Raw genomic sequence first — 20,146 nt, 5'->3', positions numbered from 1 at the left:
ACAAACAACATTGAGTCACGTGCTTCTTTATCTCTTCTATACAAATTACGATCTAATTTTATTCAACAATGGTTATCACGTGACAGTTTTTTCCGTTGTTTTGTAAATATTATCACGTGACCGTTCGTTTTTTGTGAATGAGGTCCATTTTATTGAGAGTTTGGGATGCAACTTTTGATGACAAAAAACATGTCATAGTGGTATAGTAAGGTATAGCATACTATTAAAAACATAGTATATAGTATTGTTTCGTAATTTAATTTAGTATGGGGTGTAGTTTTGCATAGTAGTGAAAGAAATCCCACGGGACAAGAAAATTTCAGCACCAGGTTGATTATAAATTACGTTGATGACACGCGGATCTGGAAAATTCGTTACAGCAAACTCACACACACACACACACACATTACTTGTACACTCTACTAAATACACACACACACGCATACGCACACGCACACACTGTGTTTTCTTTTTGTCGTGTGTGTACTTGTGTGTTTGTTATGCCATGGGCGTGACGCATGGTTGGCAATTAATGAGGGGCCAGGCAATAACAGGTTGTGTCGACGCCTGTAATGTGATACACCTTCTTATGTCAGCTGACGAATGAATTGACAGCAAGCTCAAGAAAGGAAGGGGAGGCGGCTGTCGATGAGGTGAAACTAACAGCCAACTTCTAGTTTGTATACAGCCATTTCTCTCTCTCTCTCTCTCTCTCTCTTCATCTATCAATCTATCATCTCTCTTTTTATTTGTTTCTTCCTTTATTTTAGCGACATTCCGTGGGGGTATAAATATTAAAAAAAAAATATAGTATTATAATATAACCGAAAATATTTGTCAAAAAGGTTTTTAAAAAAAAAATCCTCAGGACTCTGTTAAATATTATATACATCTCAAACAAGAGGCTTGCTATCGAAAAACTATTTAACATTTTCGAACTCTCAAATTTCTCTTCACAATGAATTTAAGACCAAACCAAATAATTGAATTGTTGAATGTAGTTAGACTTCTATTCAACTAGAAAGTTTGGCCGCTCTGATAATGAATGGCATTCATTCGATTGTATCCCTTTGTTTTCGAAATGCTATTGGCACTGCACTGTATATATTGTAACAACTCTTTGTTTTCGAAATGCTATTGGCACTGCACTGTATATATTGTAACAACTCTTTGTTTTCGAAATGCTATTGGCACTGCACTGTATATATTATAACAACTCTTTGTTTTCGAAATGCTATTGGCACTGCACTGTATATATTGTAACAAATCTTTGTTTTCGAAATGCTATTGGCACTGCACTGTATATATTATAACAACTCTTTGTTTTCGAAATGCTATTGGCACTGCACTGTATATATTGTAACAAATCTTTGTTCTCTTTACGTTGCGGATGCTCATTCACATTTTAAAATTATTACATCGTAGCCAAGGGGGAGCTGTGGCTGAGCGGTAAAGCGCTTGGCTTCTGAACGGGGGACCCGGGTTCGAATTCCGATGAAGGTTTTTTTTTTAAATTTTGGGATACTTGGCGCCTCTTAGTGCACCCAGCTCTAATACCTGACCATAGTCGGGAAAAAGTAAAGGCGTTTGGTCGTTGTGCTGGCCACATGACACCCTCGTTAACCGTGGGGCCACAGAAACAGTTGACCTGCACATCATCTGCCCTATAGATAGCAAGGTTTGAAAGGGGGACTTTATTTTATTTACTTACATCGTAGCCCGAACATCCAGCAGGAGGGGTGATGGAGGCGGCCAGGGTTCGAGGAACAATGATGACTACCAATCGAGAACCCAGAGCGCATACCACATATTGTGAATAGTAAGATACCTATTCATAGCAAAGCAAAAGTTCTCAAAAAATTCTTTTAGTACAGTTATACTTTTTAAGAAACCAATCACCCAATATAAATCACCCAAAATAAATCATCATACCCCCTCCCCCCTCCTTTCAGAAAGCCTAGAACAACGTCACAGAAATGTGTTTATGTTTTTAAAAAAAAAAACTGGATCGAGATGACAAGCGACCGTGTTCCGAAACAAATAAATTTGTTAAATATCATCTCCCTTTGTTAATCTCAGACCGTATTCCCTCCCCCTTTTTTCCCCCTCAAAAATACGCACACGCATAAATACAGACACGCACATATGACAAACACACACACACACACACTCACGACCGTATCTCTGCGTATGGTACACAAAACCACGTGACTATTCTTACTAAAAATATAAATTGTTTCCCCCCCCCCCTTTTTTTTTTCTTCCAACGCGCTGACAGCTCCAGAACATAAATATTTCTTGGCTGTATATTAAGTTCTAAAAGGTGGGGGGGGGGGAGGCGGGGGGTGAAGGGTGTTCCTGGAGGGATCGTTATTTGACCAGCCTGTCATCAATTTGAAAGTGAAACGTAACATTGAAAGTTTAGTCTGTAACTAAGCACGGAGGATTTCTTGTTAGTGGTGGTTCGGAGGGGGGGGGGGAACTCTTTGAGAGGAGGAGCGGCACACTGTAGACTTGCTCCATAATAGAATCGAATTCGCCGAACAGAATCGCGGACATAATGTCAATGGACCATTCTATGCCATAGAAATATATCAAATTATCCCAATCGTTTTATTTTACGCTTTTCCGATACTGTGGATCTCACAAAGTCAATTCGATTAGTTGGTTTTATATATATATATAAAGCTGTTTTATGCTGTCAAAATGCAAGACCAATGAACACGTATAAGATTGTTTTTTTTATTTATTTTTTTTTTGGGGGGGGAGGGGGGCGGATTGGCATGGGACTGGTTTGTAGACTTTGTTATTGACTTCCTAGCCTCGTTGTCAAAATGACTTATTAGTTTGGCTGATCGTGAAGTCTGTATAACAGAACATGTAACGAAGATGGCGTGGGGGGCGGGGGAGAGGGGTCCCACGCTGTGGATGATTGGTGAAGAGAGTCAAACACTGATTCTAATTTTGGATATGCGGGTGGTTGGGATAAGACTGACCATTCAAGGAAATAGAAGAATTATTTGTCCGATTATTGAAGTAATAATGATAATTAATAATAATAATAATAATAATAATAATTTTTATTGTCCGTAAGGAAATTTGTCATACAATTAGTGCATTACACCAAACAAAACATTATAAGTATAAAAATATAAAGAAAAATGTATATTTCCACCAGACTCATATATAATTCATATGTGAAAAGTTTATATCAGATTGTTTCTATTTCATGATCACTTTACCATAATCACAGAAAGAGTTTTTGTGTATGTTTGTCTTTTGCAATCGGTGTCATGTAAAAAAAATTTATACATATGATATTAAATATATAGGCCTAAAGGTAGTATTAGGGACCCAAAATTTTGTAATATGAGAAAAAACAAATTGCAATAAGGGGCAACAACTTTCCGAGAATGCCTCAAGCAGACGACAAAAATTGAAATGAAAATCGAGTTTATTCTGTTTAAATTTGTACAATTCGGACATACGTGTATAATATTAATAATAAAAAAACACACATTGAAATGACATAAACCTTGATGAAATACGCCCCCAGGTGCTGCACGTATCAACTCCCTTTACTCTAACGCCCCCTCCCCCCCCACCGGCTGTAAAGAATGGGGGGTGGGTTGGTTTCCGGAGTTGCTGTACCTTCAAAGAGATGTTGGAAGGGAAAGAGAACCGAAGAGGAGAAATTTATTGGCCGAGTTCTGACAGGCGGTAGCTAGGCAACCGAAACACGTTCGATAGTCTCGGGCCCCGAGAGTTGGACATTTGTTTTGGTGTTACAACGCGCCGGTATCAAAGGGAGGCAACGTTTGAGTATTTGTTGTGTGTGTGAGAGAGAGAATGAGAGAGAGAGAGAGAGAGAGAGAGAGAGAGGCGAAGAGGGGAAAGAAGTGTCTGAACAAAAGTATTGGACAGGAAAAAAAAGATCACTAAAGGTACATAATCTTGCTAGGGGTAGAAATTTCATTTTTAAATCTCAAACATCTTTTTAAAAAAGGGTAAAAATAGTTGCATAGTTTAACTGGTTAAAAAAAAAGGTTATATTATTTGTTCATTATTCTCAGCTGTCATAAGGGATATATAAATATAAGGGATATATATATATAAGCCATTGTTTTGTTATTTATAAAGGCCATATTGTTATTTATTCTATTTTTCGCCATTGTTTTTTTTTTTTTTTTTACAATGGATATATTTGCAGGTTATTATTTTGTTGGCTATATAGGTTGCATTGTTTTATAATTGTTTTTTTTAAATTATTTTCTCGATTACTCTGGTGACATCATAAAGTAATTTTGTGAACTTCACCAGAACATTTCGGTGGGCAGAGATCACAACTATCAATCCATACACTAATGGCCGTTCCAATAGTTAGAGATTTTCCTACATGACGGAAAAACTATAAATAACTAGTTGTTTTTTTTTTGGTGCTTCCGGTGTACAAAATATAGAAAGTGTTGATCAGATGTTGTTGTTTTTTTGTGTTGTTGTTGTTATTGTTGTTTTTTTTATGTATATGATAGTTGTTTTTTTTTTCTTCACATTTTTAGCTCAACAGAATTAAATGTTCTAAGCTCTTCTGTTTTAGAAACATATTTTCACTACGGAGGAAGAGTTAGACTTTCCCCTTATGACCTTTAAACTTCATTAAAAACAAATGGGCAAATAACTCGTGGTGATACAAGAGATTAGATACGCAGATCCACTTCTACGCATTCAGAATTTGAGATGTTGCTAAAATTATTTCTCAATTCCTTTTCATTTAGTTTGCATCAGTAAAGTTACTTTTTTTTTGGCGCCCATACCATTGTTTAGTTTATCGTAACAAAAGCTCCAATAATTCGACAAAATCTCGAGAGGGAAATCCCTCAAGCGTGACGTGGGAATTTTAAAAAATAGTATATCGACAAAAAAAAAAAAAAGACATGTGACCCAAAGGCAGATCACGAATAGGATGGCTTGATGGTGCCATCTACAACAGTTCTCTAATCTAGTATAGTCACTTGATCTGCACGTTGGCGCCATGTTTACATGGACTGAGGCCGACAAGATGGCTGAATCAAACGGAATAACGACGTACTGAATCTTGAAACACTATTTGAAATTGTGTGTCATAGCGCGTATAAATCTGCGAACCTTAGATCTGTAAATAATCTATGACATTTTCCTAAAATACCACTGACTCATGTATTAAGAAATCTCATCAACTGCTCAACAAATACGCTTACAATTTCGTATTCAGGTTCCTTTGACATCTTGGGTGCTTGCTAAATCACGGTTTTGACAGATTCGCAGCCTGAACTTCGCAATTCGCGAAAAAACTTTTTATTGGAAGTTTTTTAAAAAAGGAGAGGATGTTACGGACAAATGAAACAAATCAACAGGCTTAGCCGGTGTGTAATGCTAGCTACGTTATAGATTCCTAAATAATTCTCGCTTGGTATAAATAACTGACGCCCAAGAAGACACTTGATAGTTATCCCGAAAGTCCATGCAGATATTGGTTAAAAAGCAATGCGCTTCGACTTCCCAGTTCTTCTTTCCTCCCCCCTTCCTTTTTTTTTATTCCTGATAGTCCTCTCAAACACGGCCGCCGCTCATCCTGTTGTCCGTCCCGGACAAACACGGGGGATATCCTTTCATCTCTACCGCCCTGTTATCACCCTAGTTATCAGTGGACACACACACACGCGCACACACGCGCGCAACTACTCCAGCACATACACACGAAAGTTCTTGTTATCAAACGTCGGAGGTCAGGACGAGGTCATAATGTAAGACTGGTGTTCTTATGTCAGTAAGTCTCTCAGTGTGTGTGTGTTGATTCGAAAGAGAGACAGACAGACAGAAAAGTGCTTCTAACACATCTGCTTCAATATACAGTCTGCAACAATGTAGATGTAGGTATTTTAATGCTTTGGATCTGTTTTTGTGTTCACTTGTTAGTGATTTTTTTTCCCAATGTAAGAGACTGATGCGCTCTTTGGTCTGGCCTTTGGCCACATTCTTGTTTGCTTGGGAGAAAAAGGAGGGAGGAAAGAGAAAGTGATGTGAAGATAACATAAACATTCTATTATTCAAGAGAAAAGTCAGAGAGGAATGGAGAAAGACGCTAGACACAGAATGGCAGGGGCACCGCAATTTACATTTAGCATATCACTATCTATTATGGCTCTTGTGACAGACTTTTAAGTATGGCTGGTTATATATATGTAAATAAATATATATAAATGGTTAACATATTTAGTGTACCTTACGATTGACGTAACTTTAATTAAGCCTCTGGCGCCTATGGCGATTGAGTTGCTTCTTGTGCATGTTGTATAATGATCTAATTTATATTAATAGTTGTTATTGCATGCAAAAATAAATAAATAAATAAAAATAAAGAGGATCCTCGCAACCATTCATTAATTTGGGTCCCGTTATTTGTAAGGCCGGCCCTGGAACATGGGTAGTGTGGCAGTAGTGTTCAAAGGTTCAGCGGACTAAGGGTAGGTGAAGGTGAAGAAATGAAGCATTGTAACATTGCTTCTGTTTATGAATTGGGCTAGAATCCGAAGTTATAGGCCTAAGTTGTGTTTCATTAAATGAAGGGAGACTTTTAATCTTTAAACTCGTTTGGTCTGGGCATTCTAAACTATGATACACGAGTGAAAAACATATCATCTTGATTGTTGTTTATGCTGCGTTCATTGTCTAATGGTTCGCTTCCGAACAGGGCACAACTGGATGAGAGAACACATGTCCCAGAAGGTGATAAATAGAAGCTATCGAAACACGCCCGCCTTGTGGACCGTCACCGGAGGATGATGACCACGTCCTTTGAAGCTTCAACTTTGTCAAGGAACCTGAACAAAAACTGTCACTAAAACATCTCAATTAAAGGACAAACTGTGCAGTTCACAGTGGCGTATCTAGGTGAAGGAAAAAAAGGGGGGTGTCCAAATTTGAAAATCCCTCCGGGCCCCCAGTTGAGGGGTGGGGGCAAATGAGTGTTCATAATTTGTTTTTACATTAAATATTACGTCATTAACTCATGTCATGGTGTCTAATGTCAAAATCCAGGGTCCCCTAAAGAGATCAAGCCCCCGGGCCACCAATCCCTAGCTACGCCACTGGCAGTTCATTTCAGATATAGGACTAGTAGATATAGGACTAGTAGATATAGGACTAGTTGTCTGAACTCTACAACTTGATAATGCGAAGATGAAGAAGAGAAGCTTTTAATTAGTTTCTCAAACCGGAAGTAAACACAATTTTACTTGTATAGTAAGATTTTAGTTGTTACTCACCAGGTCCTGTGGTTGGCCTGAAGCCTTGCTGCAGGGCCATGTTGTTGAAGGTGTTCCAGGGGGACAGGTCCGCCCCCATGTACGTTGGGTAGCCGCCTAGACTAGAGTGGCGACCCAGGGGTGCGCCGTAGCCTGAAGACGCGGAGTCATTCCTGACTCCGACATCGGCGCCCGGTGGAGCAGCGAACGGGAACGCCGCGGAAGTGTGTAGAGAGTTTGCCGACGTGTACGCCGTGACGTCATTGGGCGCAGTCCACAGAGTCGAGGTGGTGGGCGTTGTCATGTTCTGCGTTGGAGCCCCCATGTACTGAACGGGCAACATGGCTCGTGTTGATGGAACATACACTGGATTAGATCCTGTATTCAAAATCAAAATATATTTTTTTTGAAAGAAACCGTCATTAACTTAAAAGATAAAACATACAAAAATTAGAAACGAGTTCCCTAAATAGAACTGAATCATAATTAATTGACACATCCCAATATTAGTTGTGTTTTCCTTTATTTGCACAATTATGGTACAATCATTAAGGATCGATATCTATAAACCATCTTTTTTTTTTTTACTCCAAACCATGTCTACTTTTGATTCCGTAACAGAATATTTAGAAGTTATCATATCCCATAACTATTTCAAGAACGATAAAACTACCAAACGCCAATACTGTGTAGTCTTTGAGTTTTCCTTACAATATATTGAATGGAATATTGTTTTTTTTTTCGTTGTCAGTGTTTCTTCGTATTTATAATCAGGGAAAGAGACGTGGAATTATCTACTTATATATATTATTCTATTTTCCTTCATGCATATAACCTTCTGTTCATATAAAAAAAACCACATATAATACACATAAAAAACTATTGAAAATCTATTTTAATAATAATAAAATATTATGATCACCCAATGAAAGTATCTACCCGAATGGATATATCCATTATCCACTCCATATCCACTTGTATTGGATGGAAGGGCTAAGCTGCTCTGATACATTCTGTTGTCAGAAACCTCGCCTGAGCTTTTTGTGACTGTCCCGTAACCGCTCACGTCTGCGCTGTAGTTGCTAATGTCTCCGGTATGGAGTCCGAGCTCGCCACAATATCCGCTTTCGGATTTGAACCTTTTAGCTTCCCCGGGTGGGCTCGGTTCTGGGCTGCGGGTGCCTCCACTGGAAGAAGTCGGGGAGGCAGAGGAGGAAGAGGTGCACGGGCTGTTGCTTTGATTGCTGCTGTTCAGGGAATCCCCGTAGCTCCCCGGGCGGAAGGCTTGCTCTTCAATCTTTCTACCAAGATCGCCTTCCTTCAGAGGGTACCTAGCTCTCTTGCTGTCAAGGTTGTCGAAGAATCTCTCAACCTCTTTACTGGCGAGTAAGGGTCCAGGCGTCAGGTGCAAACCAGGCTGCATCCCCCGCCTTTCTCATAGAAACCCACGTCTGCTTCTTAGAGTGTCAGAAGCTGTATTTCCGGTTGGATCACTGCTGCTCTGCCAACTGTGCACTATTCTTCCCAAATTTCTGTTGAAAATAGAGAAGAAATGAAGTAATTCTGTGTTTTAAAAAAAACGACTCCTGCTTAGTGTTCAAATAATAGCCAACTAAACAGTCATATTTTAGTTGGCATTGAAAATAATAATAAAAAAAAGAATGACCAGTATGAGGAATATGGGTATAGAACCCACGACTTTTACGTTATTTGCGAGACGCTCTGTCAACGAAATTAACCAACATGCTACTAAAGATTGTGCTTTTTACCACAATCCAACTTTTGACCAGCTTCCATCTTACGACTAAGAATTAAGATTGAGCTAATGATAGGGACAGAAAAAAAAAGTTAAAATATTACAAACACGAAAAATAACGTTTTAAATGAAAAATGATCAGTTTGGCGTCAATGAAATTTAAATTAACTTAAATTTAACATTTTGAACAAAATAATGTTCAAATCACCTACACAAAAATACATACTCTATTGAGAGGCCTGAACAAGACACCGCCCCCACCCAAAAAAAAACCCTTATAGAAGAAAAGTTATATAGAGAGCTGTCTGATCTGTAAACCACTGCGCAGTTCATCTTTGGTAAAGGTCTAGTTGTCTGAACACAACATAATGAGATTTCAGAATAATAAAAGGCAAAAATCTCCCAACAAGTTTAAACTAAATGTGAAAAACTGTATGATCCTAGTCTCAGTAAGTAACACACAAATCTACCTCAATGGAACACTGTAGCTAGCCATTGAGTTCCAAGCACTTTTATAGTTATGAGTGATTGATTCGTGACATTGTGTTAAACCGCTTATTCCATGAAATAAAAAAACAAACCAGAAAATTCGTCGACCACCGGACTAACATATCGATTTCAACTCGTTTTGTTACCGCTCCAAAAAAAAAAAAAAGAAGAAATGTTTAAATTGTGTTTATCAGAAGGATCGATACTTCGGGACAGTTCGGGATCGATGTCTGTTTAATCCCAGCCAGTCTGAGATAAGCTCGTCTGCTAACAAATGGACATTAGATCAAAGATCGAACAACGGAGGGACGCCAGGAACACGGGAGAAACCACCAATGTCGACGTGGGGCTCAGACTCAGGGGATGGAAATATGATGGGAGCACTACCACATATTCAACTAGGGAATAGCAGGAACCCGGCTTAAATGTGATTGATAAATTAGTATTCAGTCTAGGTAGCCGCAGTTTAACCATTGCTAGTAATTCTTTTCTCAGCAATATATATCAGCTGCTAATTTTTAAGAAAATCTTTAGAGGCGTTTTTGAGATCAGTTGTCAGGGTTCGTTCCTGGATCCAGGTTCCATGAAGGAGTGACTCGAATAGATGTATTGTAAACAAAAAAAAAGAGAGATGAATGTAGCAGAAATCTAATGAAACACTGTTCTCTCATTTCCAGCCCATGATACTTGACTATTTCTTTCCATATTTCAACTCTGAAAGTAACTCAATAATTTAAAAAGAAGAAATCCCGCTTTCATCGGCAGCAAGCAAACTATTTGTCATGTTTAGAATTCCTGAGAATTTACACACCCTGGCGACTCAACTGGTTACTTCATTGAAAGTGATTGTCGCTAGGCGCCAAGTAACAGCCGCCGCCACAGGGCGTCTTTCATTTTCTCACAGTTTGAGCTACTTTGAATTGCAGGAAAGTTTTTCTTGGGCAATAAAAGGCAATACGAAGGGAGGTAATGTGAAGCAATTTCCAACTCTTCTTCTAATGGGAACCAATTTCTTCATCTCTTTCAGCGATGCGAAAAAGTGCCACAGCCCGCCACTGCCCACCACAGCCCGTCACTGCCCGCCTCTTCTATACAGATTAATTCAATTGCAATACCACCTTCCCCCCTAGACTACTTTTTATCATCTAATATTTATTGTTTAACATGATGAGATCTAATCATTCTAATGGAAGTCCTTACTTGTGAATGACCTAACGTAGATACATGAGTGTGTGAATGACCTAACGTAGATAGATGAGTGTGTGAATGACCTAACGTAGATCAATATGCGTGTCAATAGCCTAATATTTATTCATACACATAAAAGACCTACCATTTGTCTATCTGCGGGAATGTCCTAATGTAAATGGCGTAATCGTAGGTAGGTCCATATGATTGACCTAAAGTATGTCCATAGGTAGCAATGGCAAAACGTAAGTTGGTCCATATATGTGAATAAACTAACGTAGGTTCATATGTATGAATGACCTAACGTGTAAATAAGCTAACCTAGGTGCTAATAAGTGACAAAGTTTTAAAAACTGCCTTTGCATGTTTCTTGGGACTTTACTCTTCTGATGATTCTAGTTCCGCCGGGCACTAAATAAATGCACAGGGTTAACGAGCGGCTTATGAAAAGAATATGAGTGAGTTTCCGAGGTGTGCTCGGCCTTCGGCCTCGTCTACAACCCAATCGTCTTGGGAATTAAGTCATCGATATTCTGGGTGCTGCGAATATGCGGCCGGGGATCAAGAACTATATACATATATGTGTATCTCCTTTTCAAACTCAAATTTAGCTGCTCATATATAGAGAACCAAAAGCAACAAGTTACCATGGGTATCAACTCGACAACATCATTCATAAACAAAATACAGAAATGTACATATTAAAACAACAACAACTGTGTCCCTCACACCCACGAACATTCTGACTGGCTCTGACTCTCTCTCTCTCTCTCTCTCTCTCTCACTCTCTCTTACACAGATACACAGAAAGAGAGAGAGAGAGTGAGTCAACGGTGCCATGATGACATTGTAATAACTGTAGTTAAAAAAGCAGTGAGGACGCCATCTGCCCCCCCCCCCAACTGCTCTACTCGCCCCCCCCCTCCTTATTTTTTTTTCCATTTCTCTTGTTCTGGTACACAGTATCCAATAGGCTGTTATTTTATGTACTCTATGGAACAGCAAACTTCCTAACAAAAATAGAAACAATTTGTGTAAAGAGGTTTTAAATCTTCAAACCAACTCACGCCAAGACTTGAACGACGCGTATCGCATGGAACTTGAGAGAAATTTGGAATGAAAAAGACAAAAAATACAAAGAATATCAGATAAGAAATTGTCTTGCTATGTAGGAGTATGTGGGGGTGGGGTGGCGGTAATGGTTTGCAAAAGTGTACTTTTAAAAAAACAAAAAAAAAAAACATCCCCTTTTTCTTTTCTTTATAAACCTCTGCCCGTAGACACTATCTATATGTGAGTCAGACATATGTGCACACAAATACATATTTCTAACTTTTACACATTTAAATACCTCTAAATACGCACATATAAGATATAATAATAACAATAATAATACGGTAAAGCGCTTGGCTTCCAAACCGGGGTCCGGGGTTCGAATCCTGGTGGAGACTTGGATTTTTAATTTCCGGATCTTCGGGCGCCTCTGAGTTCACCCAGCTCTAATGGGTGCCTGACATTAGTTGGTGAAAAGTAAAGGCGGTTAGTCATTGTGCTTGCCACATGACACCCTCGTTAACCATAGGCCACAGAACCAGATGACCTTTACATCATCACAAGGTCTGAAATGGGGACTTTACTTACGTATTTACTATAATAATAATAATAAAATAATTATAATTTTTATTTTTATCTTTATTTTTTGTTAACCATAAGGACATTTATTTTACCATGTGTGCATTAGGCCTACACCAAAGAAAACACTAGAACTATAGAAAACCAAAATGTTAAATACTTGTATACATCGGAGGAAGTTTTATTTTTTTTTCCTACATTTCAATTGCTTTCAGACTATAGGAGACGACACATTTACTCCAGATCTTGGAATCACGAATGTAAAAAATCTAATTTAGGTGTGTACAAACTATGCAACTATTCGATATAGTCCACCAACATTTGCGTCTGTGATTCGAGGCTAGATACACGACGGTCTACGTTCGGTTCTTTTCTGGTTTATTATTATTATTTTTATAGTTACTAATTATTATTGTTATTATGTTTGAAAGGAACGAGTATTCATTCTCTGGCACTGCCATGGTCGAGCTACGTTCAAGAGAAACAAAAGTTCATTTGTAGTCCCCGCTTTCACGGTTCCATCCCCCCAAATTTGCTGTGAAGAGAAAGCAAAGGAATAAATGGTCCTAGGACGATTACGTAGGCCCCATATACCAAAAAGCGTAAGGTCTTATCAAGTCTAAATCCAGCCCTGGCAAAAGATGGTACCTGAATGAAAAACGGACATTTTTCTTTTCTTAATGTACTAGACTATTGGTACATAGAGCAGAACTTCATTTGTTTTGGGGTTTTGCTCCTCAACCTCCTGGAGGATTGGCCGTCATCTGAGCGGCCTCGGGTACATTTCTACCCTACTGATGAAAGGAAAACAAAATTCATTGTAGCCTCCCCTGAACAGTGACCGCTGAGACATGAGTGTTGTAGAGCAGTGTTTGCCCAACTGTGCTCCGCGGAACATTAGGGCCAGGCCTGAATAGGTGTTCCGCCAGGCCTGAATAGGTGTTCCGCCAGGCCTGGTGTAGATTGCTGAAGAGCTGGAGCAGTAGTCTAAGCGTGCTAGTTCAAACATTTAGTCGAGTTGTAAAGGAATGTTTAAACTAAATTTTACTGCAAATACTGATTATATCAGCAAAAAAGGGCAGCAAAGATTACGATTACTAAGAAAACTGTCCTCGTTTAATGTTAGCGAAAAGGCCTTGGCTATGTTTTATCACGCTCATATCTGCAATATTTTAAGTTTCAATATCACTGCCTGGAATGGCAACCTGAGCATTAAAATAAGAATAAACTTTATAGAATCCTAAATGCTGCTGGTAAAATCATTGGCAAAAAACAAATCCCATTTGGGCAGTTGTTTGAGACAAACATCTATAAAAAAGCTAACAAGATCCTCGAAATAAAGAATCACCCTTTGTGTCAGGATTTTGTGATTTTACCATCACAAAAAAGATACAAGACACCGATAGCAAAGACAAATAGACACATACACTCTTTTGTTCCCCTGGCAATTGAATCATTAAATAGGAACAATCTGGTATAAACTTTGTCAAATGTAAATTATGAGTGAGTCTGGTGTGAATGTACACTTTGGTTTCTTATAGTTATAATGTTTTTTGTTTGGTGTAATGCACAAATTGTAAGACAAATTTCCATTGAACTAAAATCTTTACAATTATTGTTAGTACAAACTAACGTTGTTGGTTATTTTCTGGCTTTGCCCATTATTTCGAGTCTTACTGTCTATAGGAGTTATCTTTCCCTGTGCATTCTATCCTACCCTTTTATCATCCAAAAAATATTTAGATATAATACTCTAAAATTTTCATGTGGTACATTATACACTTTAAACCAAAAGTTAAATGGTAGCTTCAATTCATAATCCGGCAATAATTTACATTAAGATTTTACATTCGCGTTACCTGATCAATGTATAGTTCTAGAATAATACAATGGATCGTACTGGACAATTGGCGGTACACTTGAAATTTATTTCCATTTAAGATTTTTTTTTCTTTTTATGTGTGTTTCTTTTTTTTTCTTTTTCAACTTTTATTTTAAAAAAAAAATTTCTAAAAAGAAATATGCTGTTCTCCAAAATAAATAAATAAAATATAAAAACAGATACAATAAAATAGAATAGAATGTAAACTTGTGGCATGAAGTAACCTAACTATGTCTATATTTCCTCATGCGTCCGGTTAATAATAGGTCTATGTCATAGCAATCTCAATACGTCCGGTTAGTATGTAGATCTATATTTTAGCAATCTTGGGAATAGTTATTATTAAGATAATTATGTCTATTGCATTGGGTACAAAAGTAAATTCTGATATTCTGTGTTAACGAACGTATTAAGTAAAAGAGGTAAAATCTTCTAGTTTAAAGAAAAGTTAATTTACGCTGTATTTCTTGAGATATTGCTCTGCTACATTAAGCAACTTCGCATACTGCATTTACTGTGAACTTTTATTGCAGGAGAGAGGGGGGCTGCCAACTTAAGACGTTGGTAAATCCCGTCAATATGGCACCAATTGCATGTACTGTAGGTTATAAACATCGGCCACTGAAACAACTCTAACAGATGGCCTTTAGTCATCTGCAAGACCATATGGAAATACGGGTAGATCTATGAACTGAATAAAGGGGGACAACACACGTGATACCAAGAAAAAAAGCTCAATTAAATGATTACCTTTTTTTTTTTTTAAATTTAGATAGATCTAAGGGCACTTATAGAATCTATAAACACCCTCTACAATGTTGATGTTCGATTAGGTTGTTTTATTTTTTGAATTTACTGTATTTTTTTTTATGAAGTCCAGATCTATTATTATTGTTATTATTATTATTATAAGAATTTAAAAAAAACAATGTTTTCTTATTCATGATACAACAGAATTAGAATCATATAACAATACTCCACTATATAACTGTTATCCTCTGTACACGCGCTACTCTAACAGTTGCATTGTATGCAATGTTATGAATATAATTATAAGTAAGTCGTTGCAACGTTGTGTAAGTCTTTGCTAGATCTAGTAGGCCTACAATAACAGTTTTAGGAGATTTAAATTTCGCTTGACAATTGAGCGAAAAGCAGAGTTCCATAAGTCAGGCTTAGAAGCCCAAAGTGCCAAGCAACTTAGTCTATATTGGGTGTAACCTACTTTCTGTAACATTTTAGAGAAGTTTTGGACTTAATGGAATGACATTGTGCTCACCCTCAATCTCAAAGCTTCATAAACCATTAAGTATTCTTACGGCTATTCTATTGTTTATTTTTTTTTTTCATTGCCTAGATCTTTTTTTTTTTTTAATGAATAAAAAATGTATCTAGATCTACTGAAGAGAAAAATTTACCAACCAGATTTTATATCTGATATATTCAAACTAAAAAAGTAGGAGGGTTACCATTTCAAGTTTTAGAAATCAAATGATAAGGCTTAAAAATAATTATATAATTATAATTACGGACTTTAAAGTAAGATCACTTACCTTAATTTCAAAATCACAAAACTATATTATGTCATTAGAATACAGTGTGTACCTCTCGCGCGTTTAACGCACACAAACACACGGTAAACACATTAGAAGTCACTGATGGAATACATTGAAGAGATACAGGCGTGTTTGTCTGTAAGGCCCCAGACACACTTCAAAAAAAGTTGTAATCTCTTCTACTTGTATACAGGACCTAACCGAGACACTCTTTTAAGTCGGAGAGAGATTTGCTTTGTAGTACCGCGGATTTAAAGATAATCCCAGCGGAGCGTTTATTATCTGTGTGTTTGCCGCCTCTGATGCGCTGTGTTTAGGGGCGAGCCCTATGACGGCGTATACACACCAAAAATACGAAGACAAAAAAAAGAATGTATTTTTTTTTCTAATCTTTTAGACTAGGTGGAAGGGGGGGGGAGGACTCTTAATGCTAGAAGCATGCACAGTACTGGGGAACTTCTTTATCCTGCACTGTGTCATTCAAAGATATCGAAAATACCCCCAGGGCTCGTGAGTGATATCGCGAATAGGTCTCATTTAAGGGAGGAGTTAACATTCTTTGGTCTAGAACGACCGTCTGGCCAACCAGAACGCGAGTCTCAGCGAGCGATTGCGTTATCGGATTAAACGAAGGCGTTGATTGGCTGGAGGAGAAGATATCACGCAGAGAGTTATCTGAGCGCGCGTGAGGGGCACAGCGAGTGGGCAGTCTCTGGGGGAGATAAGGCGGACGAGAAAAAAAAAGTTGCGCTATTTCGTTCGCCCAAAAAATACGTCTGCGCCCGCTTGGATTAAAGACGTTGGACGCGAGGCGTCGTGCAGAATCAAAATAAAACTCCAAAAAATCGACTGTCACGTCTAAGCGCCGCCCACTTGAACGAGGCGGGACACTGTACAAGCCAGAGCGCTGTTGGCATTCTAGTTTAGTCCGTGCTTAGATCTCAATACGTTGACACGAAGACAGGCTCTCAGTAGTGTTATACAAGACTCTGCTTAGCTGATATGTTGTTGTTTTCTCTCAATAGTTTTTAATTTCGATCTCTCCAACCCTGCCCCGCTATTCTTGCTTATTTCTTTCTCGGCTAATTACATTTTAATCATTTTTTTTCTACATAGGTCTAGAGCTCATTCTTTTTTTTTTTTCATCTTAATGCCTGCAGTCTGAAAACGTCGTTCGATTTTGTTTTTCATAAAGGTAAAAGAAAATTCAAATAAAGAGTGGGAATTGGAGGAAGAGTGAAATAGTATTGACATATATATATATATATATATATATATACATATATATATATATATATATATATATATGTATATATATATATATATATATATATATATATATATATATATATATATATATATATATATATATATATATACAGTAATATACCTATAGTAAAACTAAAGTACCCCCTCTGGTATGTGTGTGTATGTTTCTATTGTGACCAGGGGCGGACTGGATGTCAAAATCGGCCCAGGCATTTCTATATAGTAAATTTCGTAAATCGTATATCATATGATGGGCCTCCAATTATATGCCTATCTGTTCTCAAAATCATTATGTTTTTTTATGACGTATTGATAACTGTATGTATGCTCTTTAATACTGTATATCATTAGAAGAAATATAAGACTTATGTTGCTTTTGAATCGCTATGTTTGTTGGCCCTAAAAGGATGAAGCCTACTAATAGCACTGTCTACGGATGTAGACTATTACATTATCTTTGAAAACGTGTGAGATTAAATTAGTATTACACTGTAGTCTGTAAAACATGTATTTAACTTGACGCTCATATAGCCCCTTATATAAGAGATATTATAAAACCTTTAACAATTTTATGCGTGCCATAGTGGCATTCATGAGACCCTTTAGGCCCATTTGAGTACCGGGCCCAAATGCCCATATAGCCAGTCCGCCCCTGATTGTGACGGTGGGAAGAGGTTAGAGATTGGTTGTGAATGATAATAAGCGGCATTGTGGTCAGCGGTCTTAAGTAGGACAGCACGACTCCAGAACGCCAGACTGAAAAGATGTTTTTGTAGTGAGTCTGTTCAGAAGACCATTTTATATTATTATTACTTAAGTCTACTACAGTTATTTCATTTGATCTCAAGTTGTATTTGTTTCTACTGTAATAAAAGTCCTATTTTGTTTTGTTCACCAAAGAAGTTATTTCAAGTTTTACAAGTTAAGATTGAATACATCTACAGCGGTTTAGTTGTCTACCAGCAGTTTGGTGCTACAAGTCAATAACTGGCAGCAACACCCTGTGACACAATGTGATCTATGAGATAGATGATGTAAACGTCATCTGTTTCTGTGGCCCACGGTTAGCACTACGCTAAGGCGCCTTCACTTTTCTTCTACTAATATCAAGTGCCCATTAAAGTAGGGTGCACTCTGTGGCGCCCTAAAATATTATATATTTCCATAGGCTTCATTAATGGGGTAGTTCCGGATCTCTTCTAAGTCACGTGGGTGTGTTGTTTACATTAATGACCTCATTGATTTCATTGTAATTTAAACATGAAAATAGTCTAGATCTATACATCTTTAAGTAATAAAAAGTATGTTACAATAATTCACTAATTTTTATAATTATTGAGTAGGTCTACTAGATCTAGGCTAGCACTAAATCTAGATCTATATCTTATCATAGGAAGATATTGCCATTATTGCCATGTATAAGACCACAGTCACGTGACTTTTTATAAAGTAGGTCAGAGATTCGGAACTACCTCATTATAAGTTCACCTTTCGGGTAGTGTGTAAAGCACGTGTAATCTCCAGCTTTAAAAGTGTCTTTAAGAAAATATTAAAATATATGTGGGGGTGTTGGAGAGGGGGGGGGGATGCCACACGTTGTGTCCTGAACGGAACTTTTCTTTTTTGAAGTTTATTATTATTTTTAACTTCGTCAGCAAATATTTTCCGCCCAATAAGAGTTAGGGAACCTCAGGGTGGATTCAAAGGACGTCTTGTACTAATTCTTTAAGAATTCAATCTCTGACTCGTGGGTTAGTGAATCCTGAAGACTGTAAACTTGAGGTCCTGAAAGAGCTCATGGAATGAATGGAACAGCACTTAGACCAGGACAAAGTTGGGCGAGAAGCAGGCTGTCTTGCTATCAACAGATTATTGTCAAGTTTCGAGGCCGGAAATCCTTGTGGTCACACTAAACTAACTAAAGTTTATAGTGAGTTGTTTTGGGGATACTTGTTAAATAGCCGTCACCACCCCCACACACTCCCCACCCTCCAAATTTTCCAGCCCGCATTGTCCCCCTTGTCTTGCAAGAGAAGTCAGATACCTGTTAGAGTAGGCTGGACACTGGAATATCATTGAACTCCTTGTCTTGCAAGAGAAGTCAGATACCTGTTAGAGTAGGCTGGACACTGGAATATCATTGAACTCCTTGTCTTGCAAGAGAAGTCAGATGCCTGTTAGAGTAGGCTGGACACTGGAATATCATTGAACTCCTTGTCTTGCAAGAGAAGTCAGATACCTGTTAGAGTAGGCTGGACACTGGAATATCATTGAACTCCTTGTCTTGCAAGAGAAGTCAGATACCTGTTAGAGTAGGCTGGACACTGGAATATCATTGAACTCCTTGTCTTGCAAGAGAAGTCAGATACCTGTTAGAGTAGGCTGGACACTGGAATATCATTGAACTCCTTGTCTTGCAAGAGAAGTCAGATACCTGTTAGAGTAGGCTGGACACTGGAATATCATTGAACTCCTTGTCTTGCAAGAGAAGTCAGATACCTGTTAGAGTAGGCTGGACACTGGAATATCATTGAACTCCTTGTCTTGCAAGAGAAGTCAGATACCTGTTAGAGTAGGCTGGACACTGGAATATCATTGAACTCCTTGTCTTGCAAGAGAAGTCAGATACCTGTTAGAGTAGGCTGGACACTGGAATATCATTGAACTCCTTGTCTTGCAAGAGAAGTCAGATACCTGTTAGAGTAGGCTGGACACTGGAATATCATTGAACTCCTTGTCTTGCAAGAGAAGTCAGATACCTGTTAGAGTAGGCTGGACACTGGAATATCATTGAACTCCTTGTCTTGCAAGAGAAGTCAGATACCTGTTAGAGTAGGCTGGACACTGGAATATCATTGAACTCCTTGTCTTGCAAGAGAAGTCAGATACCTGTTAGAGTAGGCTGGACACTGGAATATCATTGAACTACTTGTCTTGCAAGAGAAGTCAGATACCTGTTAGAGTAGGCTGGACACTGGAATATCATTGAACTCCAAGTCAAATATTAGAATTCTCAAGCTACTATCTCCTCCGCCAAAACCTCTACAGCCAAGATTCGAGCCCGGAAAATCTTTTCAACAGTTTTATTCTA

At 38.0% G+C, this 20,146-nt stretch overlaps 1 protein-coding gene across 2 annotated transcripts in view; it reads right to left on the bottom strand.

Annotated features, from left to right (window-relative positions):
• LOC106073106 (uncharacterized) overlaps positions 1 to 16,174 on the bottom strand; it is a 49,230-nt gene extending 33,056 nt beyond the window's left edge. Inside the window, exons 1-3 of one of the 2 annotated variants that reach the window (XM_056015891.1) lie at positions 15,784 to 16,174; positions 8,223 to 8,815; positions 7,305 to 7,661 (exon numbers count right to left, since the gene is read on the bottom strand). In XM_056015891.1, the coding sequence (XP_055871866.1) occupies positions 7,305 to 7,661; positions 8,223 to 8,706 (841 nt within the window). In that variant the 5' untranslated portion in view covers positions 8,707 to 8,815; positions 15,784 to 16,174. The remainder of the gene's footprint in view (positions 1 to 7,304; positions 7,662 to 8,222; positions 8,816 to 15,783) is intronic. The other variant, XM_056015892.1, reaches the window with a different exon arrangement.
• Between the last annotated feature and the right edge of the window lie 3,972 nt (positions 16,175 to 20,146).

This window comes from Biomphalaria glabrata, chromosome 17 (assembly GCF_947242115.1).
Source record: "Biomphalaria glabrata chromosome 17, xgBioGlab47.1, whole genome shotgun sequence".
Taxonomy (NCBI): Eukaryota; Metazoa; Mollusca; class Gastropoda; family Planorbidae; genus Biomphalaria; species Biomphalaria glabrata.
Note: the sequence above shows the minus strand (reverse complement) of the source record. Positions and strands in the feature narration are given on the sequence as shown.